The sequence below is a fragment of the Triturus cristatus genome, chromosome 9 (assembly GCF_964204655.1).
Source record: "Triturus cristatus chromosome 9, aTriCri1.1, whole genome shotgun sequence".
Classification (NCBI taxonomy): Eukaryota; Metazoa; Chordata; class Amphibia; order Caudata; family Salamandridae; genus Triturus; species Triturus cristatus.
Genome location: NC_140592.1, coordinates 651,167,126 through 651,185,702, shown reverse-complemented (window position 1 = coordinate 651,185,702; position 18,577 = coordinate 651,167,126). Strand labels below are relative to the sequence as shown.

Below are 18,577 nucleotides of genomic sequence, written 5' to 3'. Positions count from 1 at the left end.
CGGTGCATCGAAGGGGCCGGTCCTGGCCTACTAGGGCTGTGTTCCCACCTGGGAGGGGCGTTGGCGGCGCAGGGCAGTCCGTGTGGCCGGGCTGCTGAGCAGAGGAGATTGGACCTCTACTTGACGACGCACTCCTAAAGGGGTCAGATCCATTAACTCCAGGGGCCACCGCCGATGGTGGGGGGATGCCCTGCTGGTCGGTGAAGTGACCACTCAACATTCACGGTAGGAGGCCTCGGGGGGCCGCGGCTGGTCCCCGGTTGGACTGCGACCCTCGAGACAGCCCTCGGATGCCCTAGTGCCCGGAGTGTAGAGCGCTGGAGGACACGCGCCCAGATAAAACACAGCCGACTGATAGACTAGGGTGCAGTGAGGGATCCACACACACGCCTCCTGGGCCCGAGTTGCCTCAGGACGGTTTTTCTAGGCCTGGGGCTACGGAGTGGAGGGCTCCGAGGACGCTCTTGACCTGCTCGCACTGGAAATGGGGAAAGATAGACCCCTTAGAGGAGCACAAGCGAACAAAATTATGCAATATACAGTACCAGGCCCAACGTCGGCGGAGCGCACCAGACCGAACCCTGAGCAGGGACCGCCGCAGGGGTCGACGGCACAAGATAAGGCAGATATCCTGGAGGCCATTAGAGACTCGCGGGCGGCGTTGGAGTCCAAGATGGATGGTATGGCCATGGAAATTAATCACCTGCGCCTGGACCTACGGAAGGTGGCGGATCGGGTCACTACTACGGAGGGGAACTTGACCTCCTTGCAAGCGGAGGTCCAACACTTGCAAGCGACGGTGTCTGCGTTGAAGGAGCACACCTCTCATCTTGAAGACAGGGCGGAAGACGCGGAGGGGCGCTCGAGGAGAAACAACCTCCGTTTGTTGGGCTTTCCGGAAAAGGTGGAGGGGCCGGCAGCTGACCTATTTCTGGAGGAGTGGATCGGATCCGCCCTCCCGGGTCTTCGACTATCTAAGATGTTTGCGGTGGAAAGAGCCCACCTCTCCCTGGGCCCCTCCCCGAAACCGGGATCCCCGCCTAGAACTCTGATCGCTCGTTTGTTCAATTTTAGAGACCAGGACGCGATACTACAGTTCATCCGCAAGAATGGTGCCCCCCGGTTTGAGAACCAAGAGATCCATATCTACCCGGACTACACGAAAAAGGTGCAAAACTTGCGAAACGACTATCTGAGGGTCAAGAGGAGGTTGAGAGATCTCAATATAAAATACAGCCTAATGTTTCCAGCCCGGCTCAGAGTACAGTATGCAGACAGGATCCACTTTTTTAACGATCCACAGGAGGCCACAGACTGGATGGATTCGATGGGCCTGGAGGGGCAGGATCAACATCAAGGATGGCAGGAACGGAAGAGACGGAGCGGTCGACAGCATACTCAGCCTGGTCACACTGGAGGACAGCGGTCCACGCCACAGGGGACACCGGACGGAGGTCGCATCATGGTGGGGCCAGATGGCACCCTGAGAGAAGAGTTGGGGGGCATACAGACGCAAAATCAGTTTTCCCCATCATGCCTCGTCCAAGAAACTCAATCGGAAATGGAAGGCACTGCTGACCCACTAGCTGGTGGCTCGTGAGCCACGTATTTGCAAGTATGGGAACTGCCAATTGGGGGATGGTGGTCGTCGGGGCTGCACTAGATGCTGTAAGTAAGGACCTCGTCGCTACTGTAACCTAACTCTACTGTGGAGCGCCTGTGGGGGGGTCCTCAATTTCAGGGACTATGGGGGGGTGGGAGCGTAGCTGTCGGGGGGGGGGCGCTGTTCCGCCACAATGCAGTCTAGGTATCCCAGCTGTGGTGTGCTGTGCCAGCTCGGCTAGGCCGCTGGTTGGGCGGAGCTGCGCAGCACCGGGCAGTTTGGTTGTACAACAAGGACTGGGGTTCTTCCTTTTGTAGATTGTCATTGGTTTTTACATTGGCTTTTCAGGGGAGGGTGGTGGTTATGGGGCGGAGTCCTGAGTTCTCAGACCTAGGTTGGGTTGTGCGAATGAGGTTCTACTGCCTGTTTTGTTTTATTGTTCTTTGAGGGGAATGTTCTATGCCAGGTCACCAGAGGTCATGAGAGCCTTCGGAGGGGTTCCAATTACTATACATTGTGGTTCTTACCACTTCTGCATCAGGTATTGCGGTTAACCAAAACTCTCTATTTATGGCAGGCGATCGGCAGACCTATAAAATTATAACGTGGAATGTTAGGGGGCTCAACAATAGGGTCAAACGGATTCGGATAGCAACATACCTTAGGCGATATAAGATAAGTGTGGCCTTTCTACAAGAGACGCACCTCTGGGGGGATTGCCTGAAGTGTGTCCATCGGTGGTGATGGGGCCAGTTTTTTGCAACCTCCTACTCGGGGTTTGCCAGGGAGGCACTTATATGGGTGGCGCCTGGAGTCCCCTTTAAGGTTTTAAAATGTAGTCCTGACGCCGATGGGAGATACGTGGTGGTGGAAGGGACACTGGATGGGAGACACATGTGTTTAGTGAATGTTTATGCTCCAAACACCGACGACGGGGAGTTTTTGGCTACGGTCCTGGGGAAATTAGACCTGACTCCTGACATGGAACTCATTATAGCAGGAGACTTTAATTGTGCCTTGGATGGGGAACGGGATAGGCACCCCCCAAAGGTAGATGCTAAACCCAAGACACGGGAATCCATACGCCAGATGATTAACAATTATCACTTACTAGATATATGGCGACACCGTAACCCTGATAGTCGGGTATACTCCTGTTATACTCCAGCAGCTAATACGCATAGCAGGCTGGACTATTGTTCTATTCAGGAAACAGCGGTTGGTCGGATTCTTGAGACACAGTACCTGGCCCGATATCTGTCCGATCACCCCCCCTGCTGGTGGCCTACACTTTGGGCCGCCCGCGTTCCAAAGTACCGTTATGGAGATTGAATACTGAGGCATTGACGGACCCGGTTTACAAGGAGGTGATCGCGACCGGGTTGGAAGGCTATTTCAAGATGAATTGGAACACGGCTAGCTCCAGGGCGTTCGAATGGGATGCGATGAAAGTGGTGTTGAGGGGGATATGTATGTCCACGGAGGTGGGGGTGAGGAGAGTGTTAGAGCGGGACCTAAAACAACAGGAGAAACGCTTACAGACCCTAGAGGTAGAACTTCACACAGACCCAGAGGGGCCGGCCAAATGGACGGAGCAGCGACAAATGATAGGGGGATCTATGGGAGTCACTGGGCAAGTACAATAGGACCACGAGTAGGCGTCGATGGTACACTGAGGGTGATAAAGCCGGGCGCCTCTTGGCACGCTTGATCAGGGTGGAGACTCAGCCTCTCCCGATACTGGCCCTTAAAGCCGGTCAGGGCAGAATGGTTTATACCCAGTATGAGATTAATGCTGTATTCACCTCACACCTCCAAAGAATATATTCCGAGCCCAAATCCAAGGTCGCTCCACAGGCTTTGGAAGCCTACCTTGCTGAGATGGATCTACCTTGCCTTGACCCAGACAGTCAGGAATCCCTGGGGGCACCCTTCAGAGGGGAGGAGGTGAGAGCAACGATCGCCCATTTGAAGACAGCTAAGTCCCCCGGAATGGATGGCATGGCCGCAGAGCTATATAAGGAGTTTGGGGGGAGTCCTGGCCCCTAGGCTCCTGAACATTGTTTTAGAGGCTGGTGAGACTGGCGTATTGCCTGCCTCCATGCGCGAGGCGCTGATTGTGATGATCCCCAAGCCACGGAAGGACCCCTTACTCCCTGCCTCTTACAGGCCAATCTCAATGTAGACCTTAAGATCATTAGTCAGGTATTGGCCAACAGATTACTTCCGTATCTCAGGCGATTGGTACACCAGTCCGGTTTTATTCCAGGAAGGAACGCGCTGCGGAATATCCGCCAGCTCGCCCATGTCATGCAATCACTAGAGGGCAGGGCCGAACGGAACACCCTGGTATTCCTAGATATCGAACAGGCGTTCAACTCGCTCAGGTGGGACTATCTATGGCAGGTGTTCCTAAAAATGGGGATTGGTGAGGGGTTTGTGAATTGGGTGAGACTTCTCTATACTCAGCCGGTGGCGAGGGTCCGTACGGGACGCTATGTCTCAGATGCGATATCACTAGCCAGGGGGATGCGACAGGGGTGTCCGCTTTCCCCCTTGCTGTTCGCCCTGGCAATGGAGCCATTAGCGTGCCATCTCCGTAGTGTCCTACAGGGGCAGGGTATCTAAAATGGGGCCAAGGAACATATCGTATCACTGTATGCAGATGATGCACTGGTGTATCTACGGGAGCCAACGCACTCGATTCCGAAACTGCTGGCGACTCTGGGTCAATTTGCCGAGGCCTCTGGACTCTATGTCAATAACACTAAATCACAATTATATCCGGTTGGGTCGGAGGCTTTGAGGAGCGGGGTTCCACTCCCAGAGCTGGGGCTTCCATGGGTGTCAGATACGTTGCGCTATCTCGGGATCTGGATCAGTAGGGACAGAGAAGTTTTTTACCAACATAATATGAGGAGGATTCTTAGAGGTCTCCGAGGCAGCATTGCCTTCTGGAACACACTCAGTCTCTCGCTGATGGGGAAGATTGCCTTGATTAAAATGGTGGTGTTGCCTCAATGTCTCTTCACAATGCAGGGCTCCTTCTTTGAACTACCACACCAGTTCTTCAGGGATCTTGATGCAATGCTTATACAACTATTGTGGAATGGAAAACGTTATCGGGTGAGCCTAGAAGTCATGAAACGTACTTGGGGTAGGGGCGGTTTAGAAATCCCGGACCTTGAACTTTATTATTTTGCATCCCAATTACAGAACGCAGTGGCCTGGCTCGATACAGACCCATCATGGGAACGATCGCTCCTGGCGAAGACATATGGGGATCGACAGCTGGGTGCGCTTCTCTGGCAGACGAAAGGGCGACGGGACCGATGTCCTCCACTGGGCAGATTGTTGGTTACCATCTGGGCCAGGGTGGTTGGACGACTTATACAGGCGCGACCGTTTGCCCCAGAGGCAGACTTTTGGCTGATGGCGCCTTTCGCGCACATTGACAGGGTCATGTCTACTGACAAATGGAAGGCGGAGGGTGTCTTATGCTGTCAGACCTCTACCCTGACCAACTGTTCATAACACACCAAGATGCCGTGGACTCTTTTGAGCTGGGTCCGGGGCAATTCTTGCAATACGCCAAAATAGCGGCAACAGCACGACATCTATGGCCTACATTCCCGGAAGCCCCGGAACACACGCATACTCTAGTCAAGATGATAGCCATGGCGGGAGGGCGGAAACTTGTCACTCACCTGTACAGGGCATTACGGGAAGACAGAAAATGTGCACCTCTCAAAATAGAAGGTAGATGACAGGAAGTGAGCCCACAGGAGATCACACCACGGGAGTGGGAAAAAATTCACGAGGGTGTATGTAAGGTGGCGGTGTCCAATAGATTTAAGCAGATACAATACAATATGGTCCACATGACATACCTCTCACCCAAGCGCCTACACACTATTGATAGCTTGAAGGATCCAAGGTGCCTCAGATGCCACTATGCACAGGCAGATTTCCCACACATGGTTTGGTCGTGTCCGTTGATCCAGATATACTGGACAGCTATCCTAGAGGACCTGCACAGAATAACAGGATGGAGAGTTGCCCTGGAGCTGCGTACTTGTCTCCTTGGCCTGATTCCCCGGGACCCTAAACGTAAGACCAGCAGGAAGTTCCTGGTGTTGGGACTTGTGATAGCTAGGCGGCGAATAGCAATCCACTGGCTGCAGCAGAGTGGGCCGCTGGTTGCGAACTGGAAGACGGACCTGAAGGAATGGGCATTAGTGGAGGAGGGGCATATGCGCAGCACTAGGAGGGATGCCAAACTCCTGGAAGTATTGCAGGCGTGGGGGCTAATGGTCCAGGAGATAGGGAGGAGCTCCCCGAATTCTACACAGACAGTGTTGACAGATGTTAGTCATATGGGGATTGAATCCCCAGGCAGGGGGAGAGACAGGAGGATACCCCTAAGTGAGATGTTGTTAGATGAACCTCTAGGTGGGTGGGCCCGGCGAGGGGGGGTGGAGTGAGGGTGGGAGGGGGGGATGTTCAGTTACAAGTTCATATGATTGTTAATGACATTGTTCATGCTTATTGCTGGTTCGGTACACACTTCAAAGGCAACCCTAATTGGACTAACTGTTGCTGGATAGAGAATGTGAGGCTTCTAATTCGGAATTTTTTGTAAAATAGTACTGTTTTAATATGTGCTGAGAACCTTAAAACCGCAATAAAGTAATTAATTTTTTTTTAAAAAGGAAAGAGGAGGAGAGCACCCTATTTACTAAAATAAGGCACTCTCCTCCTCTCTCACTAGTGTCAGTGCTGAAATCAGCTGCTGTGCGCCACGGAAACACATTTGCGCCATGGTGCAAGGATATCTCTGTGAGTCTAGCATAGGTTTTGTACTGGAAGGAATACTATGCACAGACTCACTTCAAGCCTTTTCCATCTTTGTATTAGTGCTGTACAGTGCAGCTCACATGCAAAGTCAGAAAAGGAAGGAGAAATGAAAGCATTTCTCCTTCCTTGCGCCTACTTGAAAATGTGCATAGTTTCTCGCTAAACCTAATCTACTTTATTTAGTAAATTGGGTTTAGCTTGAGAAACCTTGGGTGGTTGCATGCGAACGCCCATGCACCACCCTTGGTACGCCCCCATGGCGGCGCAGAGTAATGTAAAGCAGCGCCATGTGCTGCTTTGCATTACTTTTCCATTACTTCCAGAGCTAAACCAATTTAGCGCTGGAAAGTAAATTGGGAACAAAAGATTTTGTGCCGATTAGCGCCACTTTTCTGACACAAACATGGCGTACAATCTTAGTAAATCTCCCCCCAAATGTCAGGGTGTTTGAAGCGGAGTTCTAGAAAGTGTACTTTTAATAGACAAATGTTTGCACTAGGTATAGTTTACCTATTATTAAATTATATATGTTGAAAGCACTTGTTTCATCCTAAAACACCAAATCATTTTGCATCAGTCTACCTTATGCAGTGTATAATAAAATGTTAAAATAATGACTTCCGTATTCACAGTGCTTTCTGCTCCAAGCTGGGACCTTCTAAGACTATGAATACACAAGCCATTATTCCCCAAATCTGCAGTGGTTACATTACTCAAATGAAATTTCAGAATGTAAAAGAATGTACTTCTATCCGATTAGCTTACCTTCCATTTATTTTTCAGTTAAGGTTTCTACATTATTTTATATGCCATTAACTGAAATTGAAAAACAAAACACTTGAAGAATATTTTCTTCTTCATAGCCATGTTTTTTACCCTGTCACCACTTTGCTAAAAGGAACTAAATATTCTGTAAGCGTCTTGTTTTTCCACGTTCAGTTACCTGCATATAAAATAATTCAGAAACCTTAGACGAAAAATAAACGCAAGTTAAGCTAATGGGATGGAAATGCATTCTTTTAAATTATGAGGTCCCCGTTAACCAATTCAAGGACTGCCTGGAAACCTGCAAAGTTGCACTTCCAGGCCATCTTCATTAACAAGTGCTTGTGAGACATTTGCGACCCCTAGGAATGCTGCCACGGCCCCCCAGGGGGGTGCCACCCCGCCCCCAGTTTGAAGACCTCTGCCTTACAGTAGCAAAAAATGATTTTAGGAGGTTTTCACTACCAGGACATGTAAAACATAAAAACACATGTGCTGCTTTTTAAATACAATTCACCCTGCCCTATGGGGTCTTTAGAGCCTATTTTAGGGATGAATTAATATATTAAAAATGACTGTTTAAGCCTGGCTGTATGGCAGTCCTGAGACATGTTTTATAGTGCTACTTTAGTGGGTAGCACAATCAGTGCTGCAGGCCCAATAGAAGCATTTAATTTACAGGCCCTGGATTAATGTAGTGACATATACTAGGGACTTTTAAGTAAATTAAATGTGCCAATTGGGTGTTAGCCAATTTGATAATGTTTTGAAGAGCGAGCATAAGCACTTTAACAATGGTTAGAAGTGGTAAAGTGCACACAGTCTTAAAGCTAACAAAAACTACCCAACTTCCTGGGAATCTTAGTGCTACTAAGAACGAGCTCAGAAAACAGGAGGGGTGAAGGCAAAAAGACTGGGGGAAGACCACACCAAGGCTGGCAGGTCTAACACACTTGTAATATGGCAGATGGGCTATCCAGTACATTTAACACAGTGTATCCCATTCTCCAAACTCTAAATCAGGGATACGTTTTGGACTGGTGGGTCTAATTACATCACTCTGTGCTCCTTTAAACCATGACTTCATAATCCATCTCTTGGTCTGTTACTCTCTATATAATACCATATGAAGTTTTTAGGCCTCACCTGCAGACAGCTTTGGCTGTCTAGTGGGAGCTCATGCCATCCCACAACACACATCTCAACACACAACATACAAATAAACACATATAATCAAACAGGCTTTTGGACAGCTACATTCACCCACTTGTTACTGGGGTTTAGATGACTTTAGCCACTGGCTCATAAGGTTGCCCATCAGCCCACAATATTTTGCGTACGTGGACATCAGAGAAGTTAAGCCTCTCATCACTGTCACACCCTATGTAAGGGAACCAGACTGAAAGCACTGCTCAGGCACTTACTCTTCCATCTCTTTATGTTGTTCTGTCAGGTCACTCCTTTTATGTGCGACTGTCAGGTTCTTTCACAAGGCCATCACTGGTCTCTTTTCTCTTGCCAGGCTGCTCTTTCCCTTGCATGCGCTTGATGGGTTTGTTTATTAGTCCCCACTGCACTACTTATCTGCTGATTTTTGTTTTTTGTTTTCAACAGGTGACAGTCGAGCATATGTGTGCACGTCTGGTAGCCATCTATGGAAAACAGAGCAAAATAGTGGCAAAGCCAATAGGTCGCTGACAGGTAGCAAAGGCAAAACATATTGAGTTTTCCACTTTCTTCAGTTATGTGAGCACATGTGCACTCTTCCAAGTAAAACACAGTCCAGATTCCTTAGATACTCTGAGAACATCTTACTACATGGCAGTGGTCAAGCTCTTATGGTGGTTGATTGTACTTGGGATCTTAACACTCCTTGAGGTTACCAACTCTCTTCTTCGCTGTCTGGCACGTTTCCTTGAAAGATAACTTAAATCGCAAAAATGGATGGCCTGCATAGCATATTATGCCCGTGACACTCAGTATTTTGAAGTTCCCTTTTATTATCGGGCTCACAACCACACTACATGTTTTGCTTGCAGAGGCAGCTGCCTCAGAATGGGAGTGGTGGGCGAGAGGATTAAAAAAAAATGTACCTTCGTGCCCGCGCTGCAATATGCCTCTCCCGCTGCCACACGGCTCTACTCCATCTGCTGGAAGCACAGGAAGCACCCAGGCTTCCGGACTCCCCCAGCCAATCACAAAGCTGCAGGAGCAGCGTCGTGATTGGTCTGAGTGTCCTGTTTCGACGCTCAGGCAGTGCCTGGGAGCCTAAGCATGTTCACCATGGGGCTGTGCAATACAGCCCAATGGAGAACATGGTAAGTGTGCATGACCATTTGAAACCGTTGTGTGCACTTAGAGGACTGCAAACCACTCCTCCCTGCTCTGGCGTCACAGAACCCAGCCCCTCTTGACTCCAGCATAGAAAAATAAAATGATAAAAACGTCCTGTTATTATCATTTTCTTTTTCTTTTTTGCACTGCTGAAGTAGCAGTGAGGCGACACTCCTCCTTAGCGGAGGAGCTGCCACTGTTTGGTTGACATCTCATTCTCCGCCCCTTTACAGAGTGTGTATTGGAGGCAGAATTTTATTCCAAAGCTCCTTCACAGGCAAGAATGGTGGCAAGGTGCAGCGGCCAGGTAGGGAGTGAAAACACAAATATACAGTTTTTAAAATGCTCGTAGCTCCCGGCTTCCGCCTCAGGAGTTCTGTCAGGCAGCGCAAAGCATAGCGCGCACTTTAAAAGGCGGGGGGGCGTGGCCTGAGCAGGAGGGCTTCCCCGGAATGGCTGCGCGGGAGAAATTACAGGCAAGAATGGTGGCAAGGTGCAGCGGCCAGGTAGGGAGTGAAAACACAAATATACAGTTTTTAAAATGCTCGTAGCTCCCGGCTTCCGCCCCAGGAGTTCTATCTGTCAGCCACCATTCTTGCCTGTAATTTCTCCCACGCAGCCATTCCGGGGAAGCCCTCCTGCTCAGGCCACGCCCCCTCTGCGCTAGGCCACACCCCCCCTCTTATTAAATCATGTGTCTCTCCCGGACGCGCAGGTGACGAGCGCAGCGGGCGCGCCGACAGCGCACCGAAGGCGCGCTTAAGTCAAGCCCGTCTGCGCCCGTCCGCGATCGTACGCGGTCCAGGGCCATTCTTAATGTCCCTCGGGAGGGACATACACGGTGGAGCAGGCAAGAACTGCTGACTTTTCGCATGTCTACCCCATGTTTACATAAATTGCGAGTGGAGGACAATACAGGCTGCGAACACTGCCACTTCTCTTTTGATCCTGGCAGGGGTGTGGCCCCTAGAGAATATATTCTGGATTGTGGCCTGCTCAACGTACGTTCTTTGCGGAAACACAAACTAGATCTATATGACCTACTCACTGAGAAACAGTGGGATCTTGTGTTTCTCACCGAGACATGGCTAGATGAAGGCTCTACCCCTGATGCCTTAGAGGCACTACCAGAGGGCTATGCAATGCTTAGGCAAGATAGACTCACGGTAGAGGAGGGGGCATTGCTATTATAACACAGAAAAGCCTACAATGTCAATTAGACCACTCCTCCATCCTGGACAGTGAGGCAGGGAGCTTTACTGTCAAAGTGAATGAAGGTTGTACGCTGAAGGGCATGTTAATCTATAGACCCCCAGGCCCTATAGCTAGGTTTGGGGAGAGTCTGGTGGAAGGTATAATGGAGGCTGCGCTATGCAAAGACAAATTCCTGGTACTGGGGGATCTTAACCTACATTTAAACAACCCCACAGACAATGTTAGTAGGGACTTTTGCCAGGCGTTGGGAGCCCTCCAACTGAATCAAATAGTAAGTGGTCCCACTCATCAGTTGGGACACTTACTGGACCCCATATTCGTCAATTGGGGAGAAGTAGAAGCTAAGACCCCCATTCCCATCCCTTGGTTGGATCATCACCTGGTACCATTCTCCATACGAATTCCCGGGGTTATACCCCCGGAGCCAGCTGCACTATACCATCCTAGACGGAGATGGGCTACCTTTTCCCAGGCTAAATTCTGTGCGGCATTGACTAAAGGAGGTAGCCCTGGGGGGGATGATGCGGATACGGCTAATACCAATCTATGCAAGCGTATCACCGAGGCGCTTGATTGTACAGCCCCACTTTTGCCAGGCGTTGGGAGCCCTCCAACTGAATCAAATAGTAAGTGGTCCCACTCATCAGTTGGGACACTTACTGGACCCCATATTCGTCAATTGGGGAGAAGTAGAAGCTAAGACCCCCATTCCCATCCCTTGGTTGGATCATCACCTGGTACCATTCTCCATACGAATTCCCGGGGTTATACCCCCGGAGCCAGCTGCACTATACCATCCTAGACGGAGATGGGCTACCTTTTCCCAGGCTAAATTCTGTGCGGCATTGACTAAAGGAGGTAGCCCTGGGGGGGATGATGCGGATACGGCTAATACCAATCTATGCAAGCGTATCACCGAGGCGCTTGATTGTACAGCCCCACTTTCGCACGCCAGAATGGGTGGCCGCCTTCAAAAAACTGCCCCGTGGTTCAGTGATGAACTACGGGTCACGAAAACAGCATTGAAGCGAGTCGAAAGACAGTGGCGGGGGGCTCCTTCTAAGGAAACTAGGGAGACCTACCTAACTGAGAGGCGAATTTATCACGGGCTAATCAGGAAGTCCAAAGCTGCATATTACACCATTAGAGTTAGTGAAGCTGGTAGCTCGATGAGTGAGCTTTTCCTGCTCTATAAAACCCTCTTGAGTGGGAAACCAGCCATGGCTCCAGACGACTGCTCGGTGGAATCCTGTGATAGGATCGTGGATTTCTTTGCCGAAAAGATAGCTAAACTCTATTAGGCATTTCCCAGTCATCCCATTGCTGGAACCGAATTTGCGGAAAGCCCGAGGGAATGGAGGGACAGGCATATATTGACCAACTTTGTCACCCCGCCCTCAGAGGACCTAATAAAAATCTGTATATCCGTCAAGTCGGGTTCCCCGCGGGATCCCACTTCGCCAAAACGGCTAGTGGATAGCTTACCGGTGCTAGAACCATATATTAGACATCTACTGGATGTGTCTTTTAGCACCAAGACCGTGCCCAAAGACTGGAAACAGGCGGTGGTTCTACCTCTCAGGAAGAAATCTAACATCAGCTTTGAGAAACTAGAGAACCTCCGGCCGATCTCCCTTCTGCCCTATCTGGCCAAAGTGGTGGAAAAAACGGTAAACATGCAACTGAAGGATTTTGTGGATGAGGCTACCCTACTACACGATACCCAGTTTGGTTTCCGTCCCCGCCACTCAACGGAATCAGCGCTTCTGATGGCTGTGGAGACCTTACGCCAGGGGGTGGATGAGGGTCATACTATGGCCCTCGTCCTATTGGACCCGAGTGCAGCATTCGACACTGTAGCTCATACCACCTTGCTACAGTGTCTGAATAGTGGAGGAATATCTGGAGCTGCACTCGCATGGATCCAGTCCTTCTTGACGGGGAGAAGTTTTCAGGTCCGCCAGGGCGAATGTTATTCCAGGGATATTGGATTGGGCCAGGGCGTACCCCAGGGATCGTCCCTGAGCCCCACCCTATTTAATCTTTATGTCTCCCCAGTGGCCCCTATTGTGGTGGGCCATGGTCTGCATATTGTGTCCTACGCCGACGACACGCAGCTGGTTAGCTCCCTCTCGCGAGCGCCCGGTCTTGCGGCGGACAGTTTCAGAGCCTGCATGCAAGACCTTGCAGCCTGGATGTCCGCCAACTGCCTTAAACTATATGGCAGCAAGACCAAGGTGCTTGTAGTGGGGGGGAACCCATCTGTCTGGTCGTCGGCGTGGTGGCCCCCATGCTTAGGTGAGGCTCCAACACCCTGTCAAGAAGTTCGGAACCTTGGAGTCTGGTTAGATGCCGACCTGTCTTTTGGACCGCAGATAGGACGTGTGGTGGGTGTCTGCTTCAGCGTCCTGAAAAGTATACGGAAGGTTTTAGATCTCCTTCCCATGTCAGCCCGCAGAACGCTGGTGCACGCCCTCGTCACATCACGCCTGGACTATGGCAACTTGCTGTACTTGGGAGCAACTAACAAGGCTATAAATCGCCGCAGAGAATAAGGCGGGCTTGTATGGGAGGCAGATCTTTCCGCTACCTGCTTGCTAAGAGCTGGAATGCTTGACCTTTGGATCTCCGCCTTGAGTCATCTGAACCTGGCTTTAGGAGGAAGTTAAAAACATATTTATATACACGTTAGCCTGTGCAGAATCTACGGTCGAGTCTGTGGGAGTTCTTCTGTTCTAGCGCGGGGACACGCTCTGAGCATAACCAAGCGCTCTATAAAATTCCCTTATTATTATTTTTATTCACAGGCCACCTGATATAGCATCTTCAATCATTTATTGTCTACTGCAATGCAGATCACAGCAAATCACAAGTTAAAGCTGTCAGATTGTGATTATAGGAATATATGTACCCACATGGAAGTCCATCTTTAGACTCCCTCAGATAGTGATTGCAGGTTGGAATTTATTTAAGCCTTACTCAAACTCTGTGGTGATGACTGGCAAAGAGAAAGGACCAGTTATTTCTGCCCCCATCGATAACGTTCTGCTATTTGGTGATTTGCTACTGCATTTCTCTGAAGGCTCCTCTGAACCAGTATTGCCTGGGTCTGAACTGATAAAAATGACCTTTTGCAATTAGAGGCAAATTTAGAGCGGAGGGCCAGAGTAGCAGCCTAATATTCTGATTACCATTCGGTAATTGCACATTGGAAGGCGGTTTCGTTCAATTCTCCATTTTTATCATATACATTGACTATGTTAAAAAACAAGCACTTGTTACAAAATAATCAAAAAAATAAAATAATAACCCAATACAAGAAGGTTCATTTCAGAGGCATTGCATCAAATAGGTGACCTGTTCATATCTTGCGTTCTTCTCAGCAAGAATTAGTACGTCACAGGTTGCTTCCAAAAACACTTGCTGTACCATTATTTCAGAGAGTCTGTAGGAGACCACAGGATCCGGAATGCTGCTAAAAGCACTGGGTCATGTTAAGCGAGGACTTTCAAAAGCATGACTGCTTACCATGCACCCTAATTCAGTCAATCCTGCACTGAACCTGTGGGGCATGACGGTGTGTGTGGTCTACATGGAACTCTCTTCTGAGCGCTGTATGCAACCTGTAAAACAAGTTTGTTTAGGGGACTTCCCTTGGAATCTCCACTGGGAAAGGTACTGCAAGAAAATCCATGTGGTTGCAGTAGGTGGCCACAAGGTCTGTGAGGCACGCACGGCCCCCTAACCTGGGTAGGAATCTGAAGAGCTGTGGATTAAAATGTTCTTCCTTGCGATTGGACAGTGGCTACAGTCTTCATCAATGTCTCTACATTCAAGCATGCATTGTAACAATGAATCAACTGTACTGTACCTGCTCCTTTTTTTCTTCTTCTTCTTCTTCTTTCATTACATTACTATTCACTGCCAGAGGAGTGAATGTGAACTGCGTAGCTGTCTTCTCTCTGTCCATGTTGAACACCGCCATCTGCTCGCTCGGGTTCTTCTCCTTCAGCTGTGAAGTATCATCAAAGGTTGCGTTTTCTGCATCGTCCGATTGTCTCACCAGACCTTCCAGACTCTTCCTGATGCCATCCTTCATGAACAGTAGAGTTAGGGGCCTCTCTGCAGCAACTGCCTCTTTAATTGACAACAGAAAAGAAACGCTGGTTAATCCAGTGAGGCACTTTCTATCACCATAGTTGATTTTAATCAATATACAGATACTGAACTGAGGTCTGTGGAGCAATAAAGCAAATACCAAATATCATTCAAAGGCCTCCAATACGAGTTGCCCAGAGCAGTAACCTCAGTGTGGAATTCCACCATAAGCAACTCCAAGTGGTTTGATGTTTCCAAACGCATAAAATCCATGTCCTTTAACACCAGACACACCAGCAAAAGCCCACGCAGAGAATGCAGGGCAGAGGCACAATCCCTCTCAGGCACCACAAGGGGAGCAGACAATGCCCCCCCAGACATTCTACAGCTTTTCCACCATCCCAAATACCCTATACTAGGCCTGACCCACCCCGCCTACGACTATCCCGCAACACAGATATTGAACAGTTACTCAGAGTAGTTGGTAAATATCTGCCTTTAAGTCTCTGGCATCAGGGAAAACCTGCGCAAAAGGACACAGTTAATTTCCAGTAGGTTATTACCCATTCCAGAGATGTGTAATCCCTGTTATCTCACAGGGAGATACTGGTCAGAATCATTAAGTCTGACCCCAGTATCCCCCGATGAGAGAATGGAGAACTCATCATGGAAGGTAGGGTGTCCAATACGCACCTTGGTCCCTCAGACGGAGACACATGACTGCTACAATAGTTCTAGCCGTGATTTTAACACCAGTGTCCTACTCCAGTGAATTCAAAACGGTTCATTTATCTGTCCAGACTCCCAAAAATCATTCTACTCTTCTGTTTTTTATCTGGTTCAATATAATTCAACAGGAAGCTGTAACACAATTGTTAGCATGCCGTACTTATAAGAGCTAGTGCAGGCGCCAGGGTCACCTTCAGACCCTTTCTATTTAATGGCTGTTGTACAAGATATAATAAAGAATGTGGCTTATTATGCATTGGAAATCCTCTTAGCTGTGCTGAACAGGACAATGGCCTGCCCTTATCATGGTTATACACGGTCTGGTGCCATCCTACACCCTTATGATGGAGAAGTGTCCTGTACTGGGAGAACAAGTAAATCATGATTTATTTATTTGTAGAGCGCGACATTCATCCCAAGGGATATCAAGGCACTAACAGCATGAACTAGGGTATTAGCCTACTGGAACAGGCAGGAAGATGTTAGTTTATTGGGAACAAATGAGTTTTCAGTTTTTTCCGGAACTCCGGATAGATGGGCGTGAGTCGAAGGTCTGTGGGAAGATCGTTCCATTTTCTAGCTGCCAGATATGAGAAGGAGCGCCCTCCGGACCTTACTTTCTTTATATGTTTAGTTCTGGCCAGTGCCAGATATGAGGACCGCAGGTTTCTTGTCGGGGCATAGAACTCGAGTCTTTGCTGTAGTATTTTGGGGCCATTTTTAAATAGTGCTCTATGGGCATGGCTGAGTAGTTTTTAAACCGCTCTTTGACGCATGGGAAGCCAGTGCAGGTCTTTCATGCACTTTGATGCTGAACCTAATCTGTTTTTGTTGCATACCAGCTTGGCAGCGGCATTTTGGAGCACCTGTAACCGAGTGAAGAGAGACTCGTTCATGCCCACAAATAGAGCATTAACGTAGTCAAGCTGACTCATAAGCAAGCCCTGCATGACTGTTCTTCTGCAGTCTAGTGGGATCCAGGGAAAAAGACTGTGTAGCAGTTTCAAGGTGGCAAAACCCTTGCCACAAAGGGCCCGTACATGGTCCTTCATGGATAGAGTATCATCAATGAAGATACCTAGGTTGTTTGTGCAGTGCTTAGGGGTTGGGGCAGTCCCGAGTGTTTGTGGCCACCATGTGGCGTCCCAGATCCCCTTGGCCTCTCCAAAAAGCAGGATTTCAGTTAAGGCAGTGCTTCTGCATCCCCTGTGCCATTTCTGAGAGACAGTTATGTAGTTTTATTTTGGTGGCTTCAGGCCTTTCTTCGAGGGCTACCATTAGCTGTGTGTCATCAGCATAGGAGCAAATGCCAATACCCCATTTTCTGCTGATTTCTGCCAGGGATGAGACGTAGGTGTTAAATAACGTGGGGCTTAGCGATGCTCCCTGAGGAACACCACAGCCGATGATCTTGGGTTTAGATTGGAGCTGACCTAGTCGAACTGTTTGTGTTCAGTTTTTGAGAAATGAGCCAAACCATTTTAACGCTGTGGAGTAGATTCCTTTTTTGTAGAGGGTTTCCAGCAGTTTGTTGTGGGATACCGTTTCGAATGCCGCCGACAGGTCCAAAAGTATCAGAGCGATGGCTCCTCCTTGGTCGGTACAGGACCTAATGTTGTCTGATACTGCCAGTAGTGTAGCCTCAGTGCTGTTGGTAGCCCTGAAACCCATCTGCGAGGGGTCCAGTAGGTCATTAGATTCAAGGAAGTTGGTTAATTGCTTGTTCACCAGTTTCTCCAGCACTTTGGATAAGTATGGAAGTTGGGAGATTGGACGGTAGTTTTCCGGATTGAGAACATCTGTCCCTGCCTTTTTTAACAGAGGAGTAATTACTGCCTGTTTCCAAATGTCTGGGAAAGTGGCAGTGTTGAGAGATGTATTGAGAAGCTGGGTAACATATGGGCAAAGGGTAGAGGCTGTCCGAGCAAAAATGAAGTGTGGGCAGGGATCCAGAGGGGATCCTGACTTAACTTCGCCCATTGCATTCAACACCTCAGTTTCTGTGAGGGGAGCGAATTTACTCATTTCAGACATTGCTTCTGGATGTGGGGTCTGAACATTCTGGTTCGTGATGTCTAATTCTGTAGTGGGATTAAAAGTGGAGTATATTTGACTAATTTTGTCCGAAAAGAAATTGCAGATTTTTTCGCAGGATTCTGCAGAGGGGGGAATAGTTTGGGACATGCTGGTTGGTTTGCAAAGTTCTTTCACTATTTTATAAATCTCTTTGGTTGAGTTACAATTTTCATTTATTCGTTGCACAAAGTAGCTTTTTTTAGCATTTTTTATGGCGTGATTGTACATTTTAAGTTCAGATTTGTACTGAGATCTATCTAATTCGAGTTTGGACAGTCTCCATTGATGTTCAGTGTGTTGGCACTTTCTTTTAAGTATTTTGAGTTGAGGTGTATACCATTTCTCAGTGAGAGGTCTTTTTGATCGACTGGACTTAAGTTTGGGGGCAATTTGGTTCAAAGTAGTTGTGATTTCGGACTCCAGGTGTGCTGCGGCTAGATTTGTTGAGAGCACATTCAGGGATAGAGTGTTAGAAAGGGGAAAGTGTTGTAGGAATGTTGTTTCAGTAACTAGCCTCCATGTTCTGTTATTTGTCCTTTCGGGCTTGCTTGGATGCGCTAGTTTGGTTGGCAGTTCCAATGAAAATGATATTAGTGAGTGATCTGTCCATACTAGTGGTTTGATTTCCTGGATGACAGTGGAGTTGATGTTGGAGAAAAGCAGGTCAAGGGTATGCCCTGCAATATGAGTGGGCTCCATGATCCTTTGCTTTAATTGGAGAATCTGCAGGTCGCTCTCCAATTGTGAGACCACCGGCTGATCGAGTTTTTCGTAATGGACATTGAAATTGCCTATTACTAGGTAGTTCTTGTGTCTCATGCAGACAGGTAAGAGTTGGGTAAGTAGCTTGGTGCTTAGATTGGCTTGGCAACCAGGAGGGTTGTATATCACTGCGCCGGC

The 18,577-nt window shown here is 48.7% G+C and overlaps 1 protein-coding gene across 2 annotated transcripts in view; it reads right to left on the bottom strand.

The window, feature by feature from the left end:
• Window positions 1-18,577, bottom strand: part of LOC146798442 (uncharacterized) — a 549,773-nt gene that overhangs the window by 35,187 nt on the left and 496,009 nt on the right. For both annotated transcript variants that reach the window (XM_085625710.1, XM_085625711.1), the window contains one exon: window positions 14,646-14,911. In XM_085625710.1, coding sequence (XP_085481836.1) covers window positions 14,646-14,911 — 266 coding nt within the window. The remainder of the gene's footprint in view (window positions 1-14,645; window positions 14,912-18,577) is intronic.